General features: G+C 39.3%; 1 protein-coding gene across 1 annotated transcript in view; it reads left to right on the plus strand.

The window, feature by feature from the left end:
- Positions 1 to 3205: 3205 nt before the first annotated feature.
- LOC114464454 (potassium/sodium hyperpolarization-activated cyclic nucleotide-gated channel 3-like) overlaps positions 3206 to 20716 on the plus strand; it is a 48376-nt gene continuing 30865 nt past the window's right edge. The window contains exons 1-3 of the mRNA XM_028448654.1: positions 3206 to 3832; positions 18373 to 18796; positions 19889 to 20050. Of these exons, the coding sequence (XP_028304455.1) occupies positions 3237 to 3832; positions 18373 to 18796; positions 19889 to 20050 (1182 nt within the window). The 5' untranslated portion in view covers positions 3206 to 3236. The remainder of the gene's footprint in view (positions 3833 to 18372; positions 18797 to 19888; positions 20051 to 20716) is intronic.

A 20716-nucleotide genomic window follows, 5' to 3' on the forward strand; every position in this document is an offset into this window, starting at 1 on the left:
GGCCAGGGTGTTCTGAGGCTCATGGTTGGATTAGAGCTAGGATATATATATAGCGTCTGTGGGCTGTGACTGTGTGCTTATGCTTGTGGGCTGTGTATAGAGGGTTTTCACGGTGTGTCATCAACCCGGAAGTCATCATTTTGGAGATAAGCAGCAGGTTTACAAACAGCACACAAACGAGCAAATCCTGAATTTTGAGAGGAAATGGTAAACTATTGCCATGTTTTTGGCTGTACCAAGTGGTCAGACCGTGAAAAACATGTGGTGTTTTATAGAATGCCAAAAGTTACAAATCGGAGAGAACAACGTCTGCATTTTATAGTCAGTAGTTCTACACCAGGAGAGCAGTGACATGAGACTAGCTCACCATTGTTGCACCAGTTGTTATTGGTGTTTATGCAAACACCGCCGGCCTCCTCTCCCGTCTTGCATTTAAATCCTGTGTATGGGCTTGGTGAAATCCAGGTAGTTGATGATATCAAGATACATAATAGATGGAAGACTCTCCGGGTCGTCATTGACCCAAGACGAGGGAGCTGACTCGTTTGGATCTGCACCACCAATAAACCCTTTCCTGCAGATCAAGTTCTTCCCTGTATGCCTTTGCATCTATAATGCATTTTGAGGAGCTTTTCTGTGATTTATCCATCGCAGAGTACACCTCTGTGAGCCTCCAACATGTCAACATCCGCTTACCTCCAACACGGCCCCACATCCGGGTTACTGCCCAGAAAGTGACGTCGGTGAAAACCCTCTATTGTGTGTAGTAATTGAGCAGACAGAGCTCTGTCACTGCCAGCACTGTGCGCTGTGACTGGGTGTGTCTTATTGCTTCAGGAGTAATGCCCATAATCAAGGCATTTTTTTAAAATTTCCCCCCGAGTGGCAGGTCAGCATTAAGCAGGAGTTTAGATACTCTTTAAAGTCCCTATTTACAGGTGCACAGTGGAGGTGTGGCGCACACACAAACACACACGCTCATGTCCTGTATTGAAGAGAAAGTACACGGGAGTGCCTCATTCTGCTCTTCATACTCTTTCTTCACACTTCGGCTGCCATGGTCGAATAAACAAAACATGAACACACACAGACGCTAACTGCAGACACTGACTCCGCTTTCAGAGCTGGTAGACTCAGGACGCAGACCGGTGTCACGGACTGAGTTTTCCTCGTACTGAGATCAATTATGAGCACACTATCGGAAAATGAATTTTTGCTGTTTTATTCGTTTGTTGGATTAGGTTAGGGTTAAGGTTGCATGCGCATATATGCTCATAATTGATCTCAGTACGAGGTAAAATCAGTCCGTGACACAGGGGATAGCTGCTCCACTCTGACCGACCTCAGTTCATTTCCTATTACTATTATATGTATCTTGTACTGTCACGTACTGTAGAGCAAACATGTCGGTGGTGTTGAACGTCTTCAGAGTAAATTAAACAAATGAAACAATGCAATGGGAGCATCTACAAAATATTTCAGCATGACAATGACATCATTGATCGGATCTGAGAATTAAGGCATTACACCCGATCACAATAATTGCATAAAATGAAAAATATTGGCTGATCTTATAGCCTATCAGATTGGGGGAAAGCTTATAAGGAGACTGCAGGCCACAAGGAGACCAGGTGCGGGGACTACTACAAGGGCCGTTCCTGACACCACCTGGTGTTTGAGAATCCCAGGAGCTGGAGCTGGCATCGGCAGCATCGAGGAGAGAGGGCTTCTGGCGTCAACTGAAGGGGACCAATAACTCATTGGCATTGATTTTATACAAGTTTTTGAAAATATGCCATTATACTATATTTGTTATCAATTGTTATCAATTTTATTATAAAATTAACAGCAGATGGCGGGCCTCATTTGGCACACATAGGTTATTTATAAGTATACTCTGTGCATTTATAAATATACAAGCATTATCCAAATTAACTTATTATATTTTAGTATTCATATGTAAAGTTAGTCAAAGTTTCAGTCAACTACAAGATTACAATTTCATTCGATTGTTTGAATATTATATTATATAGTCCCTTTTATTGTTTTATTTGCAAATGTCAAACTCAAAGCCTGCAGGCCTCATCTCATCCAATTCAGCTTGAAGCATTGGCAGAGTAGAAATTACAGTAAAAACTGTAACTAAGCAAAACACAACAGTGCTCATTTTCATTGGTGACTGAATGCTTTGCTCTTGAGCAGATTTTCTCTAAGTACAAAATTACACGTTTGATAAAGGGTACAATATTGTTCCATTTTAACTTATTTCTATTTACAGAAAGTATTGGAATATTCTGGCCTGGCCCACTCGGAGTCCAACTGGGCCGAATGTGGCCCAAAAGAGTTTGAAACCCCTGAGTGGCCTCAAGATATTTTTGGACACTATAAAGAAGGGGCAGGAACTAGATATGCTTTGCTTCATTTTGTCCCTTCTCAGATGTGTATTAACGTGTGTGCGTTTGGACCACTGGTAATATATATGAAATGTTTAATGTGCATATGTTCTATTTTTTGTTTACTTATTTTTCTTTTCTTTTAAAGTTTAATAATACATATCAGTCAGACAATAGATCAACCAATCTATCAAATATTTATTCTTATAAACACCCAATTTATAAGAATATTGCCAATCATCCAGAGGGTGAGTTTTTTCTAATAAAATATGCAAACTCCAGCATCTCCCTCTAATGAAAACAAGCATCGCCTCTGATTAAGTTGTTTCTTTGTTTTTTCCCACATATACCAAACGTGACTGTTGCTCTTTGTTAAATGCATGTTTTGGGAAAAATCACAGCAACTGAAGTTCGAGCTGACTGAGCGCATGTGCCATCCAGGCTTCTTTGACTGCCAGTAAAAGTCCAGACAGTGTTGATGTTTATTAGAGGGAGGCTCAGTGCATGGTGCGCTCACCTTGCACAGGGAGATGATGCTTTGTCATTGAGGAGCTCAGCAGCCTCAGAGGCAGCATCTCTTCCTCTCCAGCACGTCCAACGCTCAGCATCAGCATCAGCATCAGCATCAGCATCAGCATCAGCATCAGCAGCAGCAGCAGCAGCAGCAGCATGCTGCATTCTGATGCGCTCAGTCTGCTCACCTGGATTTCCGTGCATCTCTCGCTGACCGCGTGTCGTTGACGCACCTCATGTTTTCACGTCCTGTGTGTCGGATAAAACACGCCTGGCATGAGCTCCATGATTCATCACCGTTAGAGCGCACTGCTGCTGCTTCTGCAGAACATGGAGAGGTTTCATTCTTCCATGCGCAAACGGCTCTACAGCCTTCCGCAGAACATCGGGCAAAAACTCGAAGGAGGCAGCGGCGACAAGGACACCGGGAGGAAAAGTATCCGACTCAAGCATCTCTCCTCCACGTCTCCTGCCAGCAGCAGCGGGAGCATTCATGAGGCCAGGAGCGAGAACCTAGACCTGCCCGGGAAGACCAACTTAAACGGGGACTGTCGCTTTTTCAGAGGCAGCATGTCCTCCATCAGCGGGCGGTATGGACACCTCATCCTAGAGGCAGACACCGGAGCTGTGGAGAGTTTGACAGGTGAGCCCGGCCACGGGGCCCAGCAGCCGATCTCCACTGTGGGACAACCTGCAATGTTCGAGCCGCCAAGTTTCATCAAGTTGGAGGGCACGGAGCAGATCATACCTGAGGACGAGCGGCTGTACCAAGCCGGGTTCATGCACCGGCAGTTTGGGGCGATGCTTCAGCCAGGAGTCAACAAGTTCTCCCTGCGGATGTTAGGCAGTGAACGGGCCGTGGAGCATGAGAGGGAGCGAGTAAAGTCTGCAGGATTCTGGATAATCCATCCCTACAGCGACTTTAGGTAATCACATCATGTTGGGGTGTCCCACAAACCCACAATGCAACAATTCAACATCACATTTGATCTATTTCTGACACAAAACAACCACAGTCACTTTTCAAATCTCTCCTCCGATATAACGACCCTAAATTAGATAAGTGCACTAAAACATGGCACTAATCTCTCTAAATGTAGCATTGGTCTAAATGTCACTAAATTATTGTGATCATGTCATGTTGACATGATTAAAGAGACGATACCGTTTATGAAAGCTCTATCATCAACGTGCACTTTACCACACAAATTAAACCACATCTGATAAAATATTTATAGAACATGTATTTTTTTTTCTTTCTCGTACAGATACATTAACAGTTCAAAACATTTTGTGAAGCTTGTTTCATTTATCTAGAAGAAACAAGTCTGGAGCTTTCATACAGCCTGAATCTCAATTGTTTCATTTAATTTGTGTTAACCTTGTTCAACTGCTACGTCGACACTTCTTTAAATGGTAGAATATCTGACAATGCTTCTGTAGTGAACTGGTCCTTCTACCCCTGCTGACACAGGACTCACACCAGGGTATACTGGTTAGAAACACAGGCAGACAATCACACATACACAGGTTCAGAGACTCCCACATGGCCTAAAAATGTGGAACAAACTGAAGAACTTCAAACATACAAATACTGAGCAATCTTCTGGCTGTGAGCCAATATTTTTGTTGAACTGTACATTTTTATATTCTTCAAATACCTATATTTTAGCCATGATTCAATATTTTATTACACAACTCTGTGGACAGGACCATGAAGGGATTTCCATGATGTTTAACCTTGAATCCCACTGTCATCACATTTTCACCGTCTGTTCAGTTGTATACTGCTGTCTGTCTCCACACTCCCCACTCATCTGAATTACACTTTTTTTTTAACCATTTAGAGAGGGCAATGGATTACAGAGAGTGCAGCAGGGGCTTGGAAATGGGGTAATCAAAATAGGGTAACATGACCATTCAAGATATTACAAGCACACATCAGGGGGGATTATTAGAGCACAATTAGTCTAATGGAGCAGGGACGGTGACATGGCAGGGAGGGGATATACCACAAAGCGCAGACTGAGAGATGAAGAGAGAGATGGATATTGAAATTAAAATGATGTGGGGAATAAGGACGCGCAGATGTTTACTCTGCATGAGGCATGAGGTGTCTCCTGACTGGGTTTGACCACATTCTGAGTTACAGAAGAGTTACACTGCCTACCGAAATGCTCGATTTATGCAGATTTCAATTCAGATTGCAAATGCCTGGATTGCACATTGATTTTTGGTACAAATTTGACCACTTCATCTTTTATAATCCAAAACATTTGTGAGGAAATTCACAAAAGAAAATGTGTTCACCTGAGCAGCTGATTAGTATAAGTATCTAATACCTTTTTGTATTTGAGTATAAAGACCGTCTGTTTTGTTTAAAGCTTAATAACTGCTGTCAGTAGTTACAGCTTGCTGCACACCAACTGAACTGGCATGCTGTATAAATATGCTTAATATGATTGCTGGTGGGTTTGAGCTGCTGTACAGGTGTGTGTTAAGCCAGTGAGCTGCATGCAGGCTGTTGTGCCTCAGCTGGTGCAATGGCAGCAAGAGATAAGTATCTCTAGTACGAATGTGATCCCTTTTTCAGCTGTCCTGATTGATCTAAGCTTCTTTCACCACTTTAAGCCTTTTTGTGTTCACTTTGCTTGGAAACGTCCCGCTTTGTGCTCTCATGCTCTTTAAAGTCCCAGCACTCTGACCTAAATTATGGAAGATTCTTCTGTGGATCGCTCAAGGTCCAAAGACCCAACAACTGTTATTTTGATGGTAACACCAGATTACAACATCAACTCTTTTTCCTCAGCTGTGTGCAAAGTCAGTTGATGAGCCTACAGGATAGTCTGATGGAGATGGCAGTAATGCACTGTCCCCTGCAGACCTTTTTTTTTTAATAAGTTTATTTTTCATCCAGCTGTTCTAACATTGTGCAGTACAGTGACGTGTGCAGAGAAGTAATGCTAACTACTCAACATCTGGCTGATGGGAGCTGACTTCTGGAGATGACATGGATTCCCAGGAGATAACGATGGATTTAGCAAGAGAGGATGTGCAATTAGGACCAGTGTGTCGTGCACCGGCAGATGTAGGGGGAAATGGAAAAGCTTTGTTTGGCAGAGAACAACAGAAAGCTGATTAGAACAAATGCTTACCTTTTATGATGATCTCCTGTGACAGTTTGGTTTAAGCTAACCTGAGAAACATAGAAACATCCCATTTGCACCTCTTTTAAACCAGCAGGAGTGCAAGTTGCATGCATTGATGTACTTCTGAGAATAGACCAAAGGTAGCAACGGTTTCTAATAGCAGATCCACTGGGGGTCTGAAATATTTCAAACTTCAAAGTACACACATATTGAATTTACAAATACTGACATAAGTTCTTCCTTCTAATATACTTTGATAGTGATTTTGCTTGCCTGTATCCAATTACAGGGACTGCAGTTTTTGGTGCTGGGACGTTTGCCAATTGTACAAATGCTCACTTGATATTTGTCCACCACCAATATCAAGTAAAAAGTGGGGCTGGGACTTTATCGCGTTAATTACGATTAATTACAGAAAAATAACACAGTTAATCTCTTTCTTTTCACTCCAAACTGCACTGAACTTTTCTCACTGCACGAGTTCCCGATATACACATAATACTGAAGCACAGACTACAATACAAGAAACAGGAGAACCTGAGGAGAAGTCGCTTCTGTGCTTTGTCAGCGTTAATTATAGTTTAAAAAAAATCCAAAATGAATATGTCCATGACTGACAAATGACCAAAGTCAGTGGATAAATGATTGCAGTGGACAGTCGATCACTCAGTGGTAGAGGATGTGGGCGGGGCTAGAAGCAGTGCTACATATAGCATTATCTGATGCATGAAAGACAATTACAAACTAAACTCATCAGCTTCAACAGTTAGTCTATTTATTTCATGCCAACTGTTTTGCAATCTTCAGTTTCCACTTCTCTGGAATGTTCTGTACAAAGTGCATACACACAAAATAGTTTTAAGTTTAAAAAGTCCTGAAAAGCATGAATATAGTGTACTTAAATTGAAGTTTGTGCTTTGTGAACAATGCAATCATAATATTCTTTATTCATATTGCACATTATGTTCTCAGTGATTAAAATAATAAACACAATTTTGTCTTGTCGTGTCAAATATTGTTATGCGATTACTTAAGATTAATCAAGATGAATTAATTACAAAGTCTGTAATTGTTTTTAAACAAGTCTCACCACTAGTAAAAAGTAAAACCTGCATGATTTACCAGGTTTGGTTAGTAGATACTTTATTATTTTTTTTAGCAGTGGGCAAGTGTTTTTTTTTTTTTTCACAATGTGAGGTGAGCAACTGTCTGGTCGGCAAATGTCCTAGCACCGGTGTGAACAACTAAACAAAATACAGTAAATAGTGCAAATTGATTGACTAAGGTAGAGGTGTCTTCAACCAGTCTTGACAATAGAATAAAAGTCATGCAAACCTCTTAATTATAGTTCTTAAAGGGCCCATGTTATGCTAAATTCACTTTTCTGTGCTTTAAACTTGATCAAAGTGCTATTAGGGCTTCATACATATGCCCAAAGTGTTTTTTCATTGATTCCCTCAATCTTTAGTTAGAGGGTGATTTGCTTCTTTCTTACTGCAGGGCGAGCCCAAACACCTCACTCCAATTTGATGACGCGTTCCCATTTTGATGACAAATTTGACGCAGCGCTGAGCTGAGAAGCCGCACCTCCAGGAAGCTCTCTATCGTGATTGACATGTAAACAGACACGCCCACAAAAATTAGCATTTCAGCGTCCCTCGCGCTGTGCTATGTATGTATTTTCTACAGTCTATGTATGTACGGTGAATGCCCCGCCCCTACGCTCTGTCTCATGTTTATAAAGCAGTGAGCTCTGCTACAGAGTGGGTGGGAGGAGGTTGGGCTGTCCTCTTGTCCCATGTCACCGTGCGGGGAGGAGGAAGTCAGTGTCCCGTCTGTAGACACGCCCACTAATGAATATGCATAAGTAGGACACAAATCACCCTGTTTGTGTAGAGTTGCTCAGAAAGTGACTTTTCAGAGGCAAAAACTCTGGAAAACAGACGCGTTTGGGAAAATAAACCTCAAATACTTTGTTTTTGGGCTTCTTAGAACAAATGGAGATTGGTGAAAAATAGCATGACATGGGATGTTTATTAACAGTAATCCAAACTGTTAGACATAAAATGTCTCAAAAGCTGTGATCTTTCTTCTCATCTCTGCATTTCATTTAAAAGTGTTTCACTGATTCATCCTGATGAGTTTTTCACGCTCTCTGGGTGCTCACACTGGCAACCCAGGCTAGGCCTGTGTACATTTGACACCTCTGGCGCACTCAAAGTCCGATTGTTTGGCTCGTGTCTGCCGTGCTGTAGGATGGCATGTTTGGGACATGGCCACAAGCATGGCCAAGTTGGAAATGCCAGAGACTGCTAATTTCCTAAAGTTGATGGACTGTGGTAAGAAAACCTGGGAAAAACCCCAAACATGTATGTGGAGAACATACATACCCTGCTCAGATAGACCTGGGCCTAAATAAATGGCTTGAAAATCAACCAAACCATCAATGTGTTTTAGCATGCTGTTTATTGTCACTGTCAGGAGCATCACAATTTATTAACTGGTAAAAAGCCGTTGTACTGTATGTCATGACTAAACACTTCTAATTCTGACTGATGGAGAGAAGGTGAGATGTTCTCACTTCCACTTATTCATTGAGACTCCTGCAGTTATTGACCATGTAGGTATATCATACTAATGTTGATTTGATCACTTTTTAATCAGGGCTCTCAAATGGATTGGACATGCAATGACATGTATATGTGCTTCCCTATTGTGTATAACAAACATGCTAGTAAACAGACTCTAACCGCAGAGCAGTTTATGCTGGGATTACACAGAGCCCCGACACGTTACCAAGGTCAAATCTGTGTGATTCGTGATACTCGTAACAAAGCTCAGCCTAACTGGAGAGGGTATGTATCAGCACGTAGCGGTCGTGTGGAAGTTTTTGACAGTTCCATAACAGCAGCCTGATGACGTGATGGAAGAATATGGAGCACTGTGGTGCGATGTGAACTAGTTTCCAAGATGTGATGGGATGAATTTAAAAAATATCTACCATAACTGCAACAGAATGTATTGTGACAATCCGCACTAGCCCAGCATCACAGAGCCAATTTGCCACTGACATAGTAATCAATTATTCATACATTTCCAATATTCATACTGTAGAACAGGGGTGTCAAACTCATACACAGTGGGCCAAAATGTAAAACTTGGACAAAGTCGTGGGCCAACACTGATATTTATGTAATAATCTTCTTCACACAACATTTTCATAAGGGACCACACAAGTTTTGCTTTGCTTTACATTGAATTTAGAACAAGCAAAGTTCAATACTATACAGTATATAATTAAATATTGCAGTCTTAAAAAATAGAATTTCAAATAAAAAAAAACACTTCAATGGCATTAATTTCTTAAATAAAATTCAAATAAAGATCATACAGTATTCCTCTTTTTTTTTTTTTTGCAGCCTTCTCACATTTGACAATGCTTGCTTTTTCTGTGGGCAAATGAGTTCTTCATGCACTTTTTCACAAACTCTCCCTCACTGAAGGGTCGGGTTGATTTTGCGACCTCTGCTGCCAGTAAAACTAGCCTTTACAGCAGCTTCACTTTGTGATGTGGCTTTTTGAACATAGTCTGTTGTGAAACCAAACTTATTTTCATTTTTTCTACATTCTGGCATCTTTGAGTCATGTCCAGGTCCTTGTGTGAGGAGATCCCCCATCTCCCCATCGATAAACTCACAATTTAAAAGAAAATGATGAGCCAGACGGCTCAGAACTCTTGGAGTGAAATATAAACAACTGCAGGAAAGGAGGAGAACGCCATCACTAGACGTGGGGATATTTTTTGGGATCGTTTTGTTACATTATGGAACTCACACGGATGTATGCAATCATCCACGCACTGGCGGGCCAGCCCTAGTAATCATTTGGTATTGCTTCGCGGGCCAAATGTAATTACACTGTGGGCCAGAGTTTGACACCCAAGCTGTAGAAGGATATTTTAATGAATTAACTAACGTTTTTAAAGCACTATAGTACCTGAGCTGCTTATTTAGTTTACATGTGTATAATAATCTAGCATTTAGAACAGCCCTTTCTGTTTATTGCATATGTTACAAAGATGGATGCTGCTATTTTGGCACTTTGCAGTACAGTTCTAACTGAACAGTTTACAGATATCCTCAGCTCAGTGCTTAATTTGTAAATCATGATGTCGCAGAACACCGGCTGCGTAAGAGAAAGACAAAAATGTCACGAAATAAAACATTATTTGAAGCGCCTAAATGGGCCAGTAATATCACGTGAATACCAATTAATCTAAATGTTTAATAAAAGAATTATGTATCAGATTTAAAGACGCACGGACAATCGGCGTTACAGAGCATCCTTCTCTCACTCTGAGTGACAGCTGTCAAATCTTCCATGTTTCAGCACCAAGGACAACACAAAACACCCCTAATTTAGCCACTCAACACAAAGCCCACTACATTTTCAGGACACGAAACCCACAAATACAAAGTATTTACAAAGTTTTACATCCATAACATTAGTCCATAAGTCTTCTAATGAATCAGCAGCACAGCAGAAATTTTAAATATAACGTGTGCGTACCTTGTGTCTGTCTAAAACAGCAAAAAAAAAACAGACATGGAGAACTTTGCCTTGTCTTTCATAAGCCAAGACTAGCAGCTCATCTTGGCTTTGAACTGAGATAGTTTCTGGATAGTTCTCCTCCTGTGTCCTGTCTGCGAGAGGCAAGTTCTCCTGCCTTAGCATCTTTGCTAACTGCTGCTGTGCGATTTTCACAGGAACAACCTTTACCTGCTTCACTTATTGGCTAAAAAAAACTCTTTAAATTCAACTGCATTTTTAGCCATTTTCTACCGTCTTCCAAGCTGATAAGACACAATTTTTGCAGAAAATCGCACTTTAGACGTAACGTGGGCGTGGCCTGACTTTCCCCTCTGTTCCTCACTCGTGCTTTTTCCTTTTTGTGTGTACAATGAAAGTTCCAGTGATTTGTACTCAATTAAAAATGCAGTTGTCCAAATATAATACTTAATCAAAACACCTAAAAGCAAATGAGGTTCTGAAAAAAAAAATGAGGAGCTGGAGACAATCATATAAGTGCCGTTCAAAATTAAGCTCTGCCTCTGCTTCTTTAATAAAAAGGTGCATTTATCTCCTATCTAAATTCAATTATAATGTTTTTAAAAACAGAAATTCATCAGTGGTCACGGTGAGAAACTAAGAAATGCTGTGAAAAGTGCAGTCTATTTCATTGTAATCAAATCAAACTGTGAGAAGTCTAAAGATTCCTAACCCTACCAATTCTGTTTTTCTACACTTAACTTGAAATGTGAGGCACTCTGTCACGAATATGAAGCTCTGGCATTTGTAATGATTCGGGGCTCCGTGTAACCCCAGCATCAGAGTTGGCGGCTCATTTCCAGGAGCAAAATCAATAGAGATACAGTAGATGTCGAATAAATTACTTATTATTTAGTCTTACAGCAAAGCATGTTGAAAGCCAGGGATTGTCTTCACTTATATTTGATTACACTATAAAATGATTCTCACTTGACATCTTTTTATTTAGATTTTTTTATTTGGTAATTACACTGGGGCATCATTAAGTAGCCTCATTTACACTTATCCTGATGAAATTGTTGCTGTAGATCAATACTTTCTCATTTGCAATTATAATCAAATGTAATAATCCTCATTCTCCTCATTCCACGTGGCTTGCAGCACAGTATAAAATGAATTAGACAACTGGGATTTTTTAATGAATCCATTCCCTTTTGGCTTTGTTTGGAGTTTTTATTTTTATTTTAGTTTATGCTCTTATGGGTTTTCAGTTCCAGATTTCATAGGCAATGTTCACAGAGACTAATTTGCATTTACAGCTCCAACACGTATAGAATCACAATCACTTTAATGATTCCAGAGGGAAGTTATACTTCAGTTACAGTGGCTCCTTATAAAAATTCTAACAAGGTGAAAAGAAACACTAACAAAGTATACATGACTACCAGTCCACCCTGACTCCCTCTTCCCTGTTCTCCTCCCCCTCGTAGGTGTGGCACTGCCCTCTCTTTTTAAATTATCCCTTTAACAAAGTTTTCTTACCCTTCTTTTCTAAGGGAGGGCTGGTGATGATCACAATTATGCAGTCAATATTTAATATCAATAATAAAACATGCATTGCTGTTGTGAAAAGATTGCACTATATATAGTGTTGAGTGACCTTCGACAGCATGTACAGACAAGATATAATAAGTACAAAAAAATAAAGTATTCATGACTACAAAGTAAAAGTAAACAGAGAGATCAAGGCAGTGTTTATATTAACACATTAATACATATAAGGATTGAATATCAAATAAGGATGAAATCAGAATAATCAGGATTAATCATCATGGAGTGGGTGGCACACATTGACCGAGATAGATTTTTTAACTTGGACAGCGTCCTCCTTTCTGTCACCCCTGTTTTACCCCCACAAAGTCACTGGCCTTGTGGATGAGTCTGTTCAGCCTGTTGGCGTCAGCAACCTTGAGCCTGTTGCCCCAACAAACAACAGCATAGAGAATCGCACTCGCCACCACAGACTCATTTAATATCCTGAGCTGTTTTCTGCAGATGTTGAATGACCTCAGCAGTTTCAGGAAATAGAAGCAGCTTTGGCCCTTTCTGTAGGTGGAGTCAGTGTTCTTCCCACAGTCCTGTTTATCAACTGTTTCCAGTCCCATGTATTTGTACTCCTCCACAATGTCCACACTGACCCCCTGGATGGAGACAGGGCTGATCGGCCTCTAGGTTCTCCTCAGGTCCACAATCAGCTCCTTAGTCTTTGTCACATTTAACTGTAGATGGTTCAGCTCACTCCAACAGCAGCCCTATACTCCACCTCATCCCCTCTCTCTGATACATCCAACCACTGCAGAGTCATTCAAGAACTTTTTTGCAATTATGCAGCTTGTACACAGAATGCATACAGAAACTCTTATTCCATGTGGCTTTTATTATTCTAATCCTGATCAGATGTCTATTTCTGCACATAGAACGGCAGACCATTTTAGAAATCCAGTGATACATGCTTTTGGACTTTTGAAGAAAATAGTTGCATGAAAACTAAATGCAAATTCTACTGAATTTCCCATCACATATAATTAAGATGAAAGGCAAGGTAACAAATAACAAAACAGGTTGTAGGTGTCAAGACAGATGTGTGTTGGAGGACCCAGATGCAGAGCAGTAGGCAGAGCCAGGATTTGGACACAAGAAGTCATTTAATGAAACTTCAAACTAAGGAGGCAAGATATGACAATGACACAGCAATTGTTCTGTGACCACTCAGCTAAATAGTGAGGGAGGCTTGATTGGTAACGAGAAAAACCTGAGTGCCAAACATTACGCAGCTAATCACTCACAACACAAACGCATTGACATCACTGGGAGGTGGAGACATGAGCAGGAATACCTGGAAACACAAAGACAAATGTTAAAACATCATTGATCAAAATATGAAGTATCCATCTATTTTCTGACCCACTTGCTCCTTTTTTCAGGGTGGTGGGGGTCTGCTCGTCAATCTCCAGCTTTCTTCAGGCATTAGACGGGGGTACACCCTGGACAGGGCACCAGTCCATCACAGGGCAACATACAGAAAGACAATCACTCACACTCCTATTAAGTCTTACCACCAAAATAAACCTTTATATTCTTATGCTGCATTGTTTCACTGTCCATCCATCTATCATTACCCATTTTTGCTCATGGGTTGTGAAAGACTTTTTGCCCTTAGCATGAGTCAAAGGTCAAATTTATTACTTGTTTGCGTTGTAAAAAAGCCAATTTCCTGACTTTAGCTGTACTAGTACAGTGCCCGTCGGAAGTATGTAGTCATATAGTGGGAGAAGCTTAAGTAGAGTTGTCAAAATAATATGAGAATCGAGTAACTATAAAATAAAAAAAATAATAGCAATAACAATAACACAGTAGTAGTTCAATTAGATATGGATATGATACTCATCGTGAAAGTAGTAATAGTAATAATAGTAATGGTTATAATAATAATATTAATAATAGGTTAATATTGACACGAAAACATTTTGCAAATATATCTGATTATTATAAGGTTATATGATAATATAGCAATGCTAATAATACAATGAGAATAAATATGATGATAATATAGCAATGCTAATAATACAATGCGAAAACCAGCAACTATAATAAAAAGAATAATAAAAAAAAAGAATATAAGAATAGCAATGCAGTAGTAGTGAAATTATACACTAATAATAAAATAATATGAGAATCCAGTAACTACAAGATAAAACAATAATAAAAAAATAATAATATAAGAATAGCAATAACATATATTTTATCGTTTATGATTTATCGTCAAAAACATTCTCACGGGTAAGAATTGGTCATCACTCAATGTAAATGATAAATTCCCATGTCTGAAATTAGCGAGGGCCACGGGCCATTTGTCCCTCAATTTAGCCAAGAATACCCCCAAAAAAAATTTGTTTCATGGGCCAAAACTGCTCCGTTTGTTGTCATCAACTTACTATTCTCTGGAGCGGAACGCTGCTTACGGAAGCTCTGCACAGTGTGCACTGCCACCGCCCCCCTCTCACACCGCCATCTGTGTGTGTGTGTGTAAGGTGCTCGTCACGGCTACCAGAAGCTACTGTGCTGTGATACATCATAGAACGCTACTTGGTTAAAACCAGACAACCATCCAACAAAGTGAACCAATCCAAGTTCCTCCATCAGATCCACACAAAGTTCCACAAACACGGGGACAGAGATGAACCTGTAGCAACGATTATGAACTGGAAACTCAACTAAAGCTAACTATGCTAAGCTAACCCACCGACACACAGACTGGGCTAATAGCTCACGCTAACCACTACAAATAAGGAACAAACCAAGTAAAAAGAACACGTCTTACTGTCGTCAAACCACAGAGAGCCTTTGAGTTGTTTATGGTCAGATTTAACACTTGTATGGAAGAATAAAAGCTAAACATGTCACACATTGTGTGAAATAAATATTAACATAATAACTAATGTCACTATTCATTCATCCCAATTTGTGAAACGCAATATTTTTTAATTATATTTCATCAGCAGTAAAAACACTATTGAAGTTATTTGTGCTTTTCATGTGCTTTTTTTTTTAAAGAATTTTATTTCAAGTGAGGAAATAAATGAATTACATACAATAACACTAATAGTGATCCACATACACAAATACTGTATATTCCATAAAATATCAGCTCATGAGCTGTTTGAGTCAGCAGATATTGTAGCCTTTTTAATGTGTCTAGTGTTGATTTATTCAAATGTATTTGTGTTTGTAAAGAACCTGTTTACACTAAGTTGTGAATTTTTTAATTTTATTTATAGTTTTTATTTATCGTGATTTTTATCATTATCGTGATAAATACCAGAAATTATCGTGATAATTTTTTTGTCAATATCGGCCATCCCTAATAGTAGTAAAATTATACATTAATAATAATAATATAAGAATCAAGTAACTATAAGATAAAAGAATAATAAAAAAAAAATATATACGACTATAAGATAAAATATGAATTAAGAAGAGCAATAACAATAATACAGTAGTAGTAGTAGTACAATTATAAAATAATAGCAATAACAAAATAACGACCTTGGCTACAGCTGGCTACAGCTGAACAGCCTGAAAAATTGGGCCCAAGACTGAAGGAAAATGGTGAAAAAATCGCAGGGAGGCCCTTCAGAACCCAATTCGGGTTTGGAAGAGGTCAAGGAGATGATAAGCGAGGGTCTACGAAACCTATCTGCCGAGATAAAGTCGTTAGAAAAGACGCTGGAAAACCTACTGGAAAACCTACAAAGCGAAGCAAAGGTACTGAAAGAAAAGAATGAAAAAAATGCTGAGGAGATAAAATTGTTGAACGCCAGGGTTGAACAGCTGGAACAAAACGAAAGAGAGAAAGATGTCATCATCACAGGCCTAAAGATAAAACCCAGGAGTTACGCGAGTGACGAAGAAACAAAATCGATTGAACAACAGGTCATTGACTACCTGGAGTCGAAGGACATTGTCCTGAACCCTGACAACATCAACTCCTGCCATCTCCTGCCAAAGAAAAATGATAACAGAGCTGTAAAAATAACCTTCACGAATATGAAATTCAAAGGAGAACTACTGAAGCAAGGAAGAAAGCTGAAGGAAACGAAGGTTTTTATTAATGAAAGCCTGACAAAAAAAATGCAAGCATTGCATGGAAGGCACGCCAAATAAAAAAAGGAGGAAAGATTCTAAAGACATGGACAAGGAACTGCAGGATTTAAATCACACCACTGGGAGAAGAGAACGGAAAACCAATCCTCATCAAAACGATGGAAGACTTGGTAAAATACGAAGGATCCACCTAAACAACAACATTACTGATGGTAATCATGGATATGGACCCAGGTCTATATAAACACTGGAAACAAAACTCAGACTGTGATTATTTTACGGAGACTGAATTAAATTTGGAAACCAAGAGTAAAAAAGGTCTGTCATTTATTCATTTCAATTGCTAGGTGGTGGGGTGATTAAGGATTACATTAAATTTAAATTCAAAGTGTTTATTGTCATATGTGCAGTTAGAAACACGTTTTCCTGTACAATGAAATTACTACCTTGCTTATGAACTAAGATATAATAATGTGTTTATACAAGTTAAATCTAACAGTGGAAAATACAACACTGCCAATAGAACTAACAACAGCTGGATTAACCTTGATGTAGAGACAAAACAAGCTGCAAACTTGTGTGTCCAAAAGAGACATTCCCGAGTGGTGACATTATTGATGAAAAGGAAAAATAACTTCCAAACACCTTCGAAAGAGGAACTATTCTTGCACTGGAGGAATGCTAACAACATCTGGCAGGGAACAAGGCCAACACGAACAACGATAGAGAGGAGGAATAAAAAAAAAAAAAAAAAAAAAGACAACACTGACTACAGATGAGAATACACAAAAAAGGACTCTTCAGAACAACTCAAGAATGTTTGACCAGAGAGACATGTAAACCCATGTAAATTTGCGATGGTAAAACAGGGGACGGGACTCAGATAAGCAAACTGCTTCTCTCGTCTCCTTTTTCGGCATGTACAAAAAAAAAAAAAAAAATGTAAATATAAAAAGTGAATGTAACATGTCGGAAATAAACTGAATAAATAAATAAATAAATAACATAATGAAAATCCAGTAACTATAATACAACAATAAAAAATAAACAATATATTCTAATGAGGTATAGCAATAATACAATGAGAATACTAGTAACTATAAGATAAAACAATAATAAGAAAGACTAATATCTTATGTAAGCACATCATTCATCTCTCTCTCTAGGCTGCAGCAGTCAATGCAATGTCTACGTGTATAACCTCAAGCACCACGTGATAAGCTTTAGCTTAGCTTTCTTAACTGCCGACATTAGAACTATGTATATGTTTAAACGGACTTTGCAGGCATTTCCGGAGATTCTCCCTGTGCTATAAAGGGCTTGACTTCTCCAGCGTGTGATGCTCTGCTACGGTGTAAAAGCCTCGCGCTTTTGTTTTGCTTACGTGGTGAAAATATGCACGTTTATAATGCTGTGTTCGCGGATAAACATGCATGTTTACTTACCAGAATAGTACGTCCCACGTGTCCGCTCTAGCCAACTGTGATACACAATACAATTGCTGGTTACATGGAGTTGGTTCATCTTCAACAAACACGTAGTTTAACAAACAATACTAACAAAAATAGGAAATGATGTGTTATTATATACAGATATAAAGTGACAATAACAAACTTACAACAGTCCCTGACGATTGATTAACATGGATGCCGATATATGTGTCGCAGTTGATCACAGTTCATCTGTTTCGCATCAAGATGGATGCCGGAAGTCGTCTGAGGTCAAAAGCTGAATAGGTTTCACTTGCCGTGCCGTCCAGAAGTGAAATAAAAATAAAATATACATTTTAAAATGACCAAATGACTCCAAAATAACATATACACATACTTGGGGTATTTGGAAGCCATTGACAAAGTTTCACGTCGAACCCACACCGAGCCGGGGAGATATTCGCTCCACACACACACACACACACACACACACACACACACACACACACACATACACAGACCTTTCTGTCTTTATAATATAGATAAGAATTCCTTAATAATTTCTTAATTACTAAATCAGATATTCCACATGTTTTCCTGTAACTTTTATATTTAAGCCTTATTGGGTTCAATACTCAAATGTAATTGAATTTTAGGTCCACCTCTCTGTTTCAGGTTCTATTGGGATCTGACCATGCTGCTACTGATGGTGGGAAACCTCATCATCATTCCAGTGGGCATCACCTTCTTCAAGGATGAGCACACGCCTCCCTGGATTGTCTTCAATGTGGTGTCGGACACTTTCTTCCTCATGGACCTTGTCCTTAACTTCCGAACCGGCATTGTCAAGGAGGACAATACAGAGATCATCCTGGATCCGCACCAGATCAAGATCAAGTACCTGAAAAGCTGGTTTGTGGTGGATTTCATCTCATCCATACCTGTGGACTACATCTTCCTTATAGTGGAGACGCGGATCGACTCAGACTTTTACAAAACAGCGCGGGCACTGAGGATAGTACGCTTCACCAAGATCCTCAGTCTGCTGCGGCTACTGCGCCTCTCCAGGCTCATCCGCTACATCCATCAGTGGGAGGAGGTAGATGAGGATAAGCAGCTATTCCTTCATCCATCTCATGTTCCTGCTCATCATGTACACAGTTGTACACAGATTGAGCAGATCTTCATTTAGGAAATCGCAACAATTAATCAATTACGACTGATTGGGTTTAAAAAAAAAGGTATTTTATGGTTTAAAAAACAACAAGCTGAAAGAGCAAATGGACATTCTTTCAATTAAACAAACACCTGAATGACGGACTGAGAGATCGATCAATCGGTGGGTGAAAGATAGATGGATGGATTCATCGATGACTAGATGGACAGACAAACAGATATATGAATGGGATGTAGAGATAAATTAGTAGATGATAGAAAGGCAGAAAGTAAACAGTTGAAAAACTATCAAAGGTTTATATATCATGTATATAAAATACAAGTACTTTTTTATTTTATTTTATTTTTAGAAAAAAATGGTGTTCTAAAACAGGGTATACAATAAATAGGTAAATGTGTGTACAAGGTTGAGCTAACAAATAAGTACAATCAGTAATTACTTACTTAAAATTGTCCATGAGTTTTTTGGTTAAACAATACAAAACTAATATTAGAATCTATGTTGAAATGCATAATTCAAGAAGGGGAAAAATAAGAAAATTGGTGAAAAACAATGTCAACGACGCATGAATTTAAAGACATATATTTGAGGACTTAAAGGAGGGCTTAAAGGACTGATGAATAGAATATGATCTATTGGAGACAGAGAAAGTAATTAAAAGCCCAAGTAGGCCACAGTATGTCTTCAAATTCCTTTGTCCGCTCTCTGTTTGCACTCGCTTGCACAACAACTTAATAACAGATATTTTACCCTGCATTATATTATTTCAATAATTCCAATGTAGGCTTCATCCTCATCCAACATTAATGTTGCAGATGGTTACTCAACATCGACCAGCCTCTCGTGGTATATAGAAGATTAAGCTGTGTTTGTCAGCACACACAGCACTGACTGTACATTCGAAATCCTCTCATTGCATGACATCTAGTTTAAATTGTATAGATTTGTTGCAGAGAAATATCCATTTGGTTTTGTATGATGCTCTCTCCCTAATGCTGACAATCCGTGTCACAGGTTTTCCACATGACGTATGACCTGGCCAGTGCCATGGTGCGCATTATGAATCTGATTGGAATGATGCTGCTGCTGTGTCACTGGGATGGGTGCCTGCAATTTCTTGTTCCAATGCTGCAAGACTTTCCCCCTGACTGCTGGGTCACCAGGAACAAGATGGTGGTGAGTGGAGTGTAAACGTGTGGCAAATACAAACACTTAAAATAGCTGTTTCACACCAGCAGGGTTACTTTACGTTCCGGTACCCAAACCCAACACTGAACCAGCTGCCACGTTCAGACGGATAAATAAATAGTTCCAGAACTTGGATTGTAGGTTTGCTCTAGAACCAGCATAATGCTGCTGGGAATATATTGTCATTGTGCATGTTCTTCTTTCTTTCTTTCTTTCTTTCTTTCTTTCTTTCTTTCTTTCTTTCTTTCTTTCTTTCTTTCTAATATAACCCCAGAGGAAAAGACAGCTCAGGTTTTTAATGAACTTTATTTTTGCCAGTGCTAAGTTATCAACCCAGAAAATCCATAAAAACAAACTGCAGGGGGTTGGCTGGACTGATGCAGTATGTTGTTTGAGGGGATTGGTGGCAGCACGTCTAGTGGAACACACGTTTTTCAGATTGACTCACAATTTGGATGGTTTTGTGAATATATGGTCTGTTAGACAGGTGCTGTGTTCACTGGGGGAGGTGCTGAATTTGAATTTGTGTGTGTGTGTGTGTGCGTGGTTCTGGGATTTTATTTATCAGTAATCCATCATTTAATGCCCCTTTTCTGCTTTTGAAATCAGTATCTGGAAATTTATGAAAATGCTTCATAAATAACATTATTGAAT

The sequence above is a fragment of the Gouania willdenowi genome, chromosome 6, assembly GCF_900634775.1.
Source record: "Gouania willdenowi chromosome 6, fGouWil2.1, whole genome shotgun sequence".
Classification (NCBI taxonomy): Eukaryota; Metazoa; Chordata; class Actinopteri; order Blenniiformes; family Gobiesocidae; genus Gouania; species Gouania willdenowi.